The sequence below is a fragment of the Sardina pilchardus genome, chromosome 2, assembly GCF_963854185.1.
Source record: "Sardina pilchardus chromosome 2, fSarPil1.1, whole genome shotgun sequence".
Classification (NCBI taxonomy): domain Eukaryota; kingdom Metazoa; phylum Chordata; class Actinopteri; order Clupeiformes; family Clupeidae; genus Sardina; species Sardina pilchardus.
This window is the reverse complement of record NC_084995.1, coordinates 41,388,760-41,399,698: the sequence shown is the minus strand read 5'-3', so window position 1 is coordinate 41,399,698 and position 10,939 is coordinate 41,388,760. Positions and strand designations below refer to the sequence as shown.

The window sequence follows — 10,939 nt, the reverse complement described above, 5'->3', positions numbered from 1 at the left end:
ACAATACTTTGTCAGTGTACACACTTTTAAAGGAAAATGACATACAGTTTAGTAACACATCCGCATGTCATAGTGATTTGTTTACATTAGCTAGCTGTTATACATTTATGGTAATAAAGCTTTGTATTATTCACAACAAAGAAAGCAGGAGGGAAGGGGAGGGGGTGATGATAACCAACCTGGTTGGCATAACCTGATACTGCAGATGGCCACACCCATCATCTGCCAGTTATCACTTGTATAATGATAATTTTGCATATTACTCTAGTATGGTCTGAAATTATCCAATCAAATTGTAAAACTCACAGAAACAAAGAGAGAGAATAACGTGTTAGGATTTATTTGACTAAACGTGACAAGAAATTTATAAACATTATTAACATTCCCTTTTCAAAAATCCTGTGAATGAATAAGGGATCAGTGTTTCCGCGTCCATTTTTAAACCCCCACAATCTCCCGCAGGGCACTGTTGAGGTCTGGGTACTGAAACTGAAAGCCGGCCTCCAGGGTCCTTTTAGGCACGACCTTTTGCCCTTGTGTGAGGATAACCGCCCGCTCGGTGCCGAGCAGAACGTCCAAGGCAAACCCGGGGACGGGGATGATGGTGGGCCTCCGCATGATGCTGCCCAGCTGCTTGGTGAACTCATAGTTAGTGGCCTGTGTGGGCGCAACGCCGTTGAGCACCACCTGCTGGTCGGAGGGCAGCGGAGTGGCGGGTTCCAGAGCATGGGCGATGATGCCAGCCAGGTCCGAGACGTGGATCCAGGGGAAGGGCTGGCGCCCAGAGCCCAGGGGCCCTCCCAGGCCAAACCAGAAAGGGGTCAACATCTGCTTCATGGCCCCGCCGTCACGGCCCAGTACCGCACCTGGCAGAGAGCAGCAAGGGACAAGGCTCATTTATTTACATAGTGCAATAGGCTATGCACAAAAGGCTGTTCAGGAGCTTGTTTCCGGTGGAGCCAGGTGTTTGAACCTGCCGATATCATTAATAATGTGTTAAAATCGTTATTATTGAGGAAACCATATCTTCAGTTGACGTAAGGAGCAAAATATAACAAGATGCAGTTACAACACAGCTAACGCTCCACCAGAACCAAATGAGCCTCCCTGCATATAGCCTATTCATGCGCACTGGTCATTCAAAGGGAAAAGATGTGCAAAGACAGCGCAAGGAGGAACATTTCACATCTAGTTAGGTTAACTGGCAACATGAGGCAGAGTGTCTCAGAAGTAAAGATGCCTAATTCAATACCACAAGCAAGATCCTACACAAACATTGGAAGGACAGCTCAATAGCCCCACACAACATCTTTCATTTACACATGAGACTGCTCTTTAAGTGACTTTGCACTTTTCCTTTTTTTTGGTCTTTAATTGAGTCTCATCATCTCAAAGCACTTAAGTCCAAGAACTTAGCTGATTCACCTGATTGTTCAGAGGCACTGAGGTCGGTGTAACCCAGAGCGGTAGATAAAACGAGAGGCGGCACTCTCAAAGACCTCCATAGGAAAAAATGGCAGCGCTCTTTCAAGGCTACTCCCGCGTTATGGGAATTTTGGAACTATTAACAGCCAATCTCTTGGTCAGTAGTCTTATGAGTTAAGTGATTACACCCTCCAGCATCCAGAAGTACATCCCACCCTCCTGCTATTCAGCGCAGGTTTTTTGGAACTTTTGATCGAAGAGTGTCACAACTTTCTATGGCTCCGGTGCAACCTACCTGGTCTAACAACCACTTGTCTAGTTGTCTTTGCGATGTCGTCAGGCAGTTTTGCTGCACCCTCCCACTCTTTCACCAGTCCTGACAGGAGGTCAAAGGGCGTCCAGTCACTCTCCTCTGTATACTGGTTTACAATGCTGGGTCTGTAGCAAGCTATGGAGAATTGTGACATAAAGAAGAGACACAAAATATCTCTCTCACTTCAGGCAAACAGACAAGAAATGTAATGTCAGAGTGTCAATTCTTCATTACTTGCATTTGTCACAAGGATATGATATGATGTCTTGCTCTGATATTTACTTCTTGCTCTGCTATTTACTTGTTTGTAATCACAGTGACATTGGACAGTACATTCATGTTGTATTTGCAGATACCTTACCTACACCTGAGACAAGAACCCAGCTATGGGGTGGAGAGGGAGAGGATGCAATAGCTTGGGCCAAAGTTCTAGTAGTGTCAACTCGGCTGGAAAACAGGTCTTTTTTATAGCTGTCATTCCACCTGTAGGCAGGAGATTTCGAAGAAAGGCGTGAATGTTGTTAGCTGTGAGGTGAGTGGTTCATTCAACTAAAAAGCAGAAGAGAAGACTGGTAGAAACTCACTCACCAGCGCAGAGGGTTCATGATATTCTCCCCTGCCAAATTGACTGCCCCGTCACATGGTGGTAAACCACCAGACTCCAGTTCTGCCTGAATTGAGAGCAGTTAATGAAATGATGAACACATGTTTACACACTGACATTGACAGATTAACTGATGGGCACCCACTTGATTACACAAATTACAGTGAGTGCCTAAAAGGGTCAGCTGAAATGACAGAGTTTACAAACAGGATAGGTAGCCACAGAGAGTAGCTGATTATATTCAGTCTTTGACCCCCTTACCCATGTTATTTTCCCAGGTCCTGGTTGTCGTGAAATGACCGTGACTTCATGACCCTTATTCTTGAGCAGTTTAGAGAGTTCTCGTCCCACAAACCCTGTTCCTCCACCTTGACAACGTTACACGTGGATAGAAGACAACTCATGAGCGAGCAAAAATATCTCTATAAAGACAAATCCCAAGTAAAACGTGTATATCCATGGTGTACAGTATCATTAAGTGAAGATGCCCTGTAAGTTCTGCAAGATCTTTAGTGCGCATGCGTTTCACAGCAGTTACAAAACATTGTAATATAGATGAAAACATGACAGGACTCTTTCAACAAATCTGACAGCAGTAACAACACATATTTTCAGGAATCCACTCATATGCTCTTATTGTAGCGTGGCCTATTTAAATTCAGTTTCAATATTACATTTTGAATGGGTAAACCCACTCGCCCTTGGTTTTCTTGCCAGCGTAGCGTAGCGTAGCTAGCGCAAGCAAGCTACGTGACCTAACCAAGGCTGTCAAGTCAATTCTCAAAAAACAAACCTCCATGGAACATTTTGGAATACATAATTACATACCAATTAAGACTCTCATCACTCCTGGTGAACGACTGTGACTCCACGGTACAGTTACTCCTCCAATTCACGAGAGACTCGGCCAACAGCGTGTTTACTTGCGTGTGTTTTGACCCAAGTTACTTTCCGTAGCACGCTTCCTGGTATTCGAATACTGTCTATGGGAAATAGTCCAAACACAGACACCATGATAGTAAGGGCAGAGGGGGACGCGATCACTTGGAGAAAGTAAAATCAAAGGTCTTTCCCTTGATCATACAAAATAATGACTAGTATTATTTTTTCTGATAATGATCATAGGATAGGTGATTTTGGATATAGCTCCGCAGTCTCTCTAGGCTAGTTTTACTGTTAACTAAAATAAATATGAGTTCACAAATGAGGCTAAAAAGTGTTTTCCTCTTAACTGGTCTCTACATTCCAAGAATGAAGTGTCTGTATGTAATCATCGTTATTTGTAATATTACGTTTCAAATGTCATTCACCGATATTCATAGTGCTTACTTAACAACACAGACTACCCTAGATTTAGATGGTTTTCGATACCGGAAGTGGTGACCATGTTCATAGGGGAGAAACACAAACACGTGGGTTGATTAGGAGATAAATTCAACCACATGCTCATTATCAGTCTCTCTTCTGCTCCTTCGAGGGACCTGGACGGACATATGTAGCAGCTAGACTCGACCTCTCTGCTGGGAAAACGTCTTAGTTGTTTTAAGTGTATTTAAATTACTAGCACAATCGTAGTGATTGTGTTAAGGATATAACAACCTTAGAGTAGCTATAAACTGAGGAATGTGTTGTATAGATAATTTAAGTTCAGTTAGGCCTAGTTTACAGCGTGCTACGAAATTAGCTAGTGTTAACGTTATTGTTTTCTAAGTCGGCTTCTGGGGGAGTTCTTAATAATAGGCTACATCTATTAAATAATGGTCTGCCGTGGAAAACCTTGAATGCTAAGGTGAGTATTTGGAATATTATCGATGGTTGTGTCCTCTGTACGAAACTTGGATAAGCGGTTGCACGAGGTCTCTGAAAGTGCCCATGTAATTCTTAAGCATTGTAGCAGGTGCATGATTCCTCATGATCATACTCTATCCATGGTGCAGTGCAATATTTACTGTCTATGGATGCAATGCCACCCAGCATTTCAAACAGTAATGGCGTAAAAGTAGTAGTAAGACTCCCAACAGCGTGTTGACTAGCTCCTAACGTTTCCTGAAATGATGATGTGCATGTGAGTCCGTGTTTCAGCTGAATCTTGATTACATTTCACAGCACTGATCGGGTCTTGATTCTGCAAAAGAATGTCCATTTACCGGTTCGTTTATTAACCCTCGCTTTCTTTCTTTTAAAGGCAATAATCGGAGCTCGTGATAAGACCACACGATCAGGTATGTATCTTGCTAGGCTAAGATTTGTTGCGCTCATTTTGCGGTCTATGGTGATGAATTGCATGTGTCCGTGTTTCACCTGAGATTCAATGATTATTTACATGCACTGAAATGGACTGCAGCAAGCATTGTTCGAACATTTGAGCTGATCAATTGGATATTAAAGCCGCTTTATTTCTCTTTGTTGTAGGTGAACCTCGTGGAGGCCTGGGGGTGCTTTTGAGCCTTCGTAATAAAGTCTACAATTGAATTAGCTTGAGTCCCTCATGCACATCTTTATCTTAAGTATTTACTATTTTACTGCTCTTGTCATTTTTGTATTATCCTGTTTACATTGTAGTGTATGTTGTGTGTAGTGTCTTAAGCTGCTGGGACCTTTCATTTCCCCTTTGGGATCAATAAAGTATCTATCTCTCAAGCCTTAATTTCCACTGTCCGTAATGTACTTCTAAAGATCACTGAGTGAGCAGGTTGCATCCATCATTATGGTGCTTATACAATGCATATGCACATCCTTGGTCAAAAATTCTGAGATACTGCCAGTTGCCGAACTGCACAATAATGAGTCACACAGTATGCTACACCAGATGTGTTCAACCTTTTTGGGGCTACGGATCACCAAAGGTCAACCCAAAACACATCAACTTAAGGTTGGAGATTTGATGTGTACTCCAGTCAATAGTGTTCATAAACTTAGACCAGGCATGTGCTCGCATGATGTCTGAGATGTATGATGGACCTGTAGCGGTAATTATTGGGATGTTTTAAATCAACTACTTTATGACTCTCTAAAACCTTGAGCGCAGAAGCTTCTGAGTCATTTAAGAATAATCTAGCTAAAGTGTCAAGTCTTTCCTGTCAAGGGGCCGAAAATTAACTGGTGGAGTACCACGGGCCAAATATAAATGTTCCAAGTCATGGACTCTAATTGGCCTGTTGCGTATTTGTGCAAAATATAAAATTCTGTTAAATACTAGGGGGGAAAAAGAAACATTACTCTACTGTGCTTGTCTGCACTCATCTCAGTACTTTTTGTTGACAAATTATTGAACATCCATATGGCTGGTTTAAGTGAGTAGGAATGTGTTCTCAAGCAACCAATCGTTGAATGTCCTATGGAGCAATACTATCTTGGAAGAAGGTTATTTGAATCTAGGTTAATAATTAGAACGCAATATGCCCTATGGGACTAATCGACACGTTCTTCAGAACCTTTTTTTCTCTCGGGAAAGAAACTTTTTGCGCAACTCCACAAATGTGTTCCATAAATTTGAAGCTGAAACAATCAACCCTCCTCACCCGTCATGACTTAGAATCTGTACTGACAGAAGCACAGTGCCCCCCAGCACCCCATATTAAACAATATTAATTTTTGGCCAATTAGTGAACTGCAACCAGTCTTTGAATTAATAGAACTTTGAGACCGAATGGAATTCTGATCTGAGTGTGGGCCACAAATTGGGCAGCCCTGCTCTGTCATGTCATATCCAGCATAAAATCAAGTAAGGTTCATGAACATTCATTGGCACACCAGTTGAAGCCACTGCAATAGCATACCATCATGTAAGATTTCCTTTATTTAGATGGGTGGGTTGTTGATTGTAGTCAATGTTAAAGCGGTACAGGAGAAGCATTGAAACACCTCTCCGAAGTACATAGAAAATTTGGACAGCTCTTTTGACCAAATATTTCAAGGTCATTTTATTTACATGGTTACAACGGGCCAGGGAATATCATAGAGTTTTAAGAAGTCAATTTCAGGCATGGTAAATCTAGGGGGTTGGTCATTAATTTGGGCCAAGTCGTGAAATATTAGTGAATTATGTTTATACATTCAAATTTCCCAAGGCGTTAATCAAAAGCCGTATTTTCTCTGCTGTTTTGTTAGACTAGAATTGTTGTGCCTATTATGTTCTTGCTTGTCATCAACTTGCAGTAACTTTAGACAGTAGCAGTAGGCCTAGATGTATGTAATCACAATTTTTGAGCGTTTTATGCCTTTATTGACAGTGACAGTGGGGAGAGACAGGAAGTGAGTGGGAGAGAGAGTGGGTGGGATCCGGAAAGCACCACGGGGGCAGGAATCGAACCCGGGTCGCCGGCGTGCGGTGCAGGTGCCCCAGACAGTTGCGCCACATGTGGGGCCTATGTAATCATAATTTAAGCAGTAAACAAATCAGACTTAATGAAAGTAGTTTGAAAAAATTATGTGTTTATGATACTGTCTGCTTACAACACAGGCAGCATGGTCATATAGGAAATGCTGCTCTTTAGATATATAGGGAAAAGTCAGGGTATTTGCATGTGCCTTAGAGTGGGAATCCTGATAGCAGCCTTCGTATAAGTAAAACGATTCCTTAGACATAACCCTTCACAGATGAAACGCATAAGGTGAGTGTACAAAATATTTCATATATTACAAATGCAAATATATACAGTCCAGTTGTATATTTAATCTAAGAACAGCCATACAAAACACTATGAAACAAATATTTACAATATTTAAATTTGCTCTATGATGTAATGGTTTGGTTTTGTGAGACTTATTACATTTTCTTGGAAAAGGTACGTTGAAGCCAATGTCCATTTTTTCACAGATTTCCAATGAAATCCATCATATGTGTAGGCTACAGACAGAGTACACCATCTGAGACTCCTGTGTAACCACACAATAGAAACACAGGATATTACAGAATGACACACTCGTCAGAGTAACTGACTCTGCACAGTGCGCACACACACTATTTAGTAGTTGTTTGTGTTCCGTTTATCACAGCCTGACCCCCTGCACTGGTGGAGGAATCTGTTGTCTTCAGCCCTATCGTTTCTTTCCTCATCTTCCTGGTGCCCGAGTCCGGAGAAGTTCCCTCAAACAGACGAGCCATGAAGGCCAGGCCGTTAGTTTTGATGTAAGACCTTCCTGCAAAAGTGTACAGGATGGGATTGGCGCAGCTGCTGATGAAAGCCAGGGAGGACGTCACCGCACGACTGGGTCTCCAGATCTTTTCCAGTCTGCAGACAACGGTATGACACAAAGGAACGTCTTGTTAGTAGCTATATTGACAGGCCTGCACTACATGCATTTAAAAAACACTTGATGCCAGTTGTTATGTCTGAAGCTAAGAGAAGCTGCAATGCCCCACTTTGTGGACCACTGGTTATGATAAAGCATGTTTTGGAACCTATTCTGCCAAGAACAACAATATAAAAAAAGATGTAAGATTGAGGAGAGTTACCTTTGTGCCACAGTGGTGCCCTCTCCAGCAAGCGCAGCCGAAACCTGCCCATGTCAGTCAGAAGAAAACATTAACGTTTAGAATAAGCTTTATTCAAACTGGCAAATCATTTGAACGGCATCAAAAGCAGTTTTCCCACCAGTGCATAATAATTGGAGCAGAGAAACTCAAAACTCGCTTTCAGTTGGTTTAGAAAACAGATTGCAAGATATCTGACTTCAGAACTGGGTGGACATTTCTGAGCTAATTTAGTTTCAGTCATTTTAAATTTGTAATTCATTTTGCAATTACATTTGTAACTTCCCTAATTCACATGTCTCTATTCCGATGTATATCTTGACCCCTGGAACAGTGCCAGGCCAGAAGTATACAAGAACGGAAAAGTTATATTTCATCATGAGTCATCATGAGTCTCTGTGTTGGAAAAATACAAGTTTCTGAATTGTGGAACACGTTATGGTATGGAAAGGGACAGTTTAAGTGTGATGAAACGCTACAAATAAACCAAGACTTTCTATCGTAATTTCCCGACTGTTACCCGCGGCTTATACATTGATTTTGCTAAATTTCTTTAGCTATGAGGTTAATACAGGGGGGCAGTTAATATGGTGTTAATATGGTTTCGTTTCTTTTAATTTGCATAAAACACTGTCCTGTGGCTTATACACAATGCGGCTTATATGCGGGAAATTACTGTAGATATTCTCACCTGTATCATATTTATGATATGGTAGGGTAGCCAAAATACGGCAAAGACCACAATAATGGCATGGATGAGGTTTTCACTGCGGACCCGGCGAGTGAACTTTGTCCTTCTCAGGCGTCGCAAGATGCAGACATAGCTGCTCACGATCACTGCATATGGCACTACGAAGCCCATCACCGTCTCAAACATGTACTGGAACACCTCCTGCAGCATCGCACAGCAAAGCACACATGGACGTGTGGGTAAGAAAGACAAACAGCTTGCAGAAACAATTTAGACCAATCTGTAGAGCACATAAACCAGAAACATCCCCTCTTGTCTTGTAACTCTACAACAGAAAAGTCATTCTTGTGCTCTCTCACCTCACAGAAAAAAACTAAAATATACTATAAGATGTATACAGTTCTATAGTAATGCACAATACTTCTATGATATTATGTAAGACTTCTATAATATGCTTAGTCTTATAGTACTTCAACATTGTGTACCAAATACTATAAGATTCCAAAAATATCTATAGGGTTCCTACAAGATTGCAATAATTCAAGATTTTTTAAGATGATGTTTTTTTTCTGTAGTGTCGATTCCCCCCCAGTCTCCTCCGGTCGCTCACCAATTTGCCGTATTGCCCTTTATCGTGCTGCGGCGCGCACACGTAGCGTTTTCCCGTTGCGGTGACGTCCTCGCGCACCTGTCTGAAGATCAGAGCGGGCAGCGCCAGCAGCAGCACCAGCACCCAGACGCCGCCCAGCACGCGCAGCGCGATCCGCTTCTTGTTGATGATGCCCACGTGGTGGGGCCACACCACCGCCACCAGCCTGTGGAGGCTCATCAGCGTGATGAGCATGATGGAGGCGTACATGTTGACGTTGCACAGGTAGAAGAGCGTCTTGCACAGGAACCTGCTGAAGATCCAGCTCTGCTTGGCCAGGTAGACCACGAAGAAGACGGTCAGGGCCATGAGGAAGCCGTCGGCGCACGCCAAGTTGAGGATGAGCAGGGTGGTGATGGAGCGCTTGCGCGAGCGCGCCAGGATGCTCCAGATGATGAAGAGGTTCCCAGGCACGCCGATGAGGAAGACCAGGGTGAGGATGATGGCGCCCACAATGGTCGAGGCGTCATTACTGACGAGACTTGGATCCTCTGTGATGTTTGATGAAACGTTGGCTCTTGCAATTGCAGTGATAAGAGAAGGCTTGGTAGGGTTTGCCATATCTGTAGGAGGATACAGATGGGTAAATACAGTTCCTTCTTTGCAAATATTTGTGTTGAAACACAAGCACAGTGTAATAAATGTTTTGTGCCGTGAAGGCATGATAATATCTCCCAAAGACATGAGTACAACGTCACACTGTAACTGTGTTGAAATACGCACATGAGCGAGGGGAGGGTTTATACCTTGAGGCAAGGTTTGTGTGCGCAACAACAGCAGGCAAGCATTGACGAAGCCAGGCAACTATTCAGTCAACTTCTCTCAGCCAGTAATAAAACTGGCACAGAAAAAGCAACATGCTAAAACATGCCATGTGTCTCAATAGTTTTGGATAGAAGCATTTGTACGAGCTAGCCATTTCATTAGTCATTTTCTCCGAAGTGCTTATTTTTTACAGCATGCCAATGCACATTTGACTTTGCACTCACAATAAACTTCTTGTGGGTCATTCAGAACATGACTATCCCCAATTTAAAAACATGTTTTGTCCATTGTTTTGCATACAACAAGCCTTCATTTCCCCAATGATTGTAACAGTATGTTACAATCAGCATCCTAGCGACCCATTACTTTCCGAAATTACTAATGGACAATTTATTCCCTACACTGGACTATTTGAACTTTATGATATACAAATGATTTAACTCTACTGTAACTGACCCTAGGCAGATGGGTTGGGCCCTTGAGTCGTGGATCAACAGGTATGTCAACAGGTCTGTGCTTCAAGCATGCTCCTGTATTTGGGCATGTTGGCAGCACACCACTGACTTCATGCAGTAGTTTGAAGAATAATTGTGCAATAGTTGGACAGTGAAATAAAGATCATGAGGTGTATTCATATCCGGTCAGTGTGATCGTTATAAGATTTGGCAATTTCCATTGTCTTGCATCAGAGCACTTTCCCAACATTGTCCCTACTGAGGAAAATTATTGTGCCTACGAGAACACAGAGTATGAGTTGAACCACAAAAGGGCAAGATTTTCCCATTAAATGACGACAAATGTTTAGCACAAGAAGCATGCAGAGTCATGTAAACAATTGATGGAAGACGCCGTGAGGGAGAAGAAGAAGCGAAGAGGAGGCGGAGAGAGAAAATAAGTGATTGTGTCCTCACCTCTGTTGTGCTGGTCTTGCAGATGGTGATGAAAGGGTCGCACTAGGAATAATCTCTGAAGGGTCAAGTTCTCTTGTTCACTGATCCAACTCCTCTCTATGTTAA

General features: G+C 42.5%; 2 protein-coding genes and 1 long non-coding RNA gene across 3 annotated transcripts in view; 1 reads left to right on the top strand and 2 right to left on the bottom strand.

Annotated features, from left to right (window-relative positions):
- Positions 1-326: 326 nt before the first annotated feature.
- Positions 327-3,319, bottom strand: sdr39u1 (short chain dehydrogenase/reductase family 39U, member 1). Its single transcript, XM_062530585.1, has 6 exons — positions 3,171-3,319; positions 2,604-2,710; positions 2,327-2,409; positions 2,100-2,221; positions 1,721-1,873; positions 327-866 (listed from the first exon to the last, which is right to left on the bottom strand). The coding sequence occupies exons 1-6, from the start codon at positions 3,184-3,186 to the stop codon at positions 439-441; spliced, it is 909 nt and encodes a 302-aa protein (XP_062386569.1). The 5' UTR covers positions 3,187-3,319; the 3' UTR covers positions 327-438.
- A 499-nt stretch (positions 3,320-3,818) lies between these two features.
- Positions 3,819-4,975, top strand: LOC134058420 (uncharacterized). Its single transcript, XR_009935029.1, has 3 exons — positions 3,819-4,131; positions 4,528-4,564; positions 4,755-4,975. It is a non-coding gene; the product is annotated as an uncharacterized LOC134058420 (long non-coding RNA).
- A 1,981-nt stretch (positions 4,976-6,956) lies between these two features.
- ltb4r2b (leukotriene B4 receptor 2b) overlaps positions 6,957-10,939 on the bottom strand; it is a 4,225-nt gene continuing 242 nt past the window's right edge. The window contains exons 1-5 of the mRNA XM_062530581.1: positions 10,835-10,939; positions 9,120-9,721; positions 8,510-8,710; positions 7,801-7,844; positions 6,957-7,576 (exon numbers count right to left, since the gene is read on the bottom strand). The exon at positions 10,835-10,939 is cut by the window's right edge and continues 242 nt beyond it. Coding sequence (XP_062386565.1) covers positions 7,306-7,576; positions 7,801-7,844; positions 8,510-8,710; positions 9,120-9,719 — 1,116 coding nt within the window. The 5' untranslated portion in view covers positions 9,720-9,721; positions 10,835-10,939 and the 3' untranslated portion in view covers positions 6,957-7,305. The remainder of the gene's footprint in view (positions 7,577-7,800; positions 7,845-8,509; positions 8,711-9,119; positions 9,722-10,834) is intronic.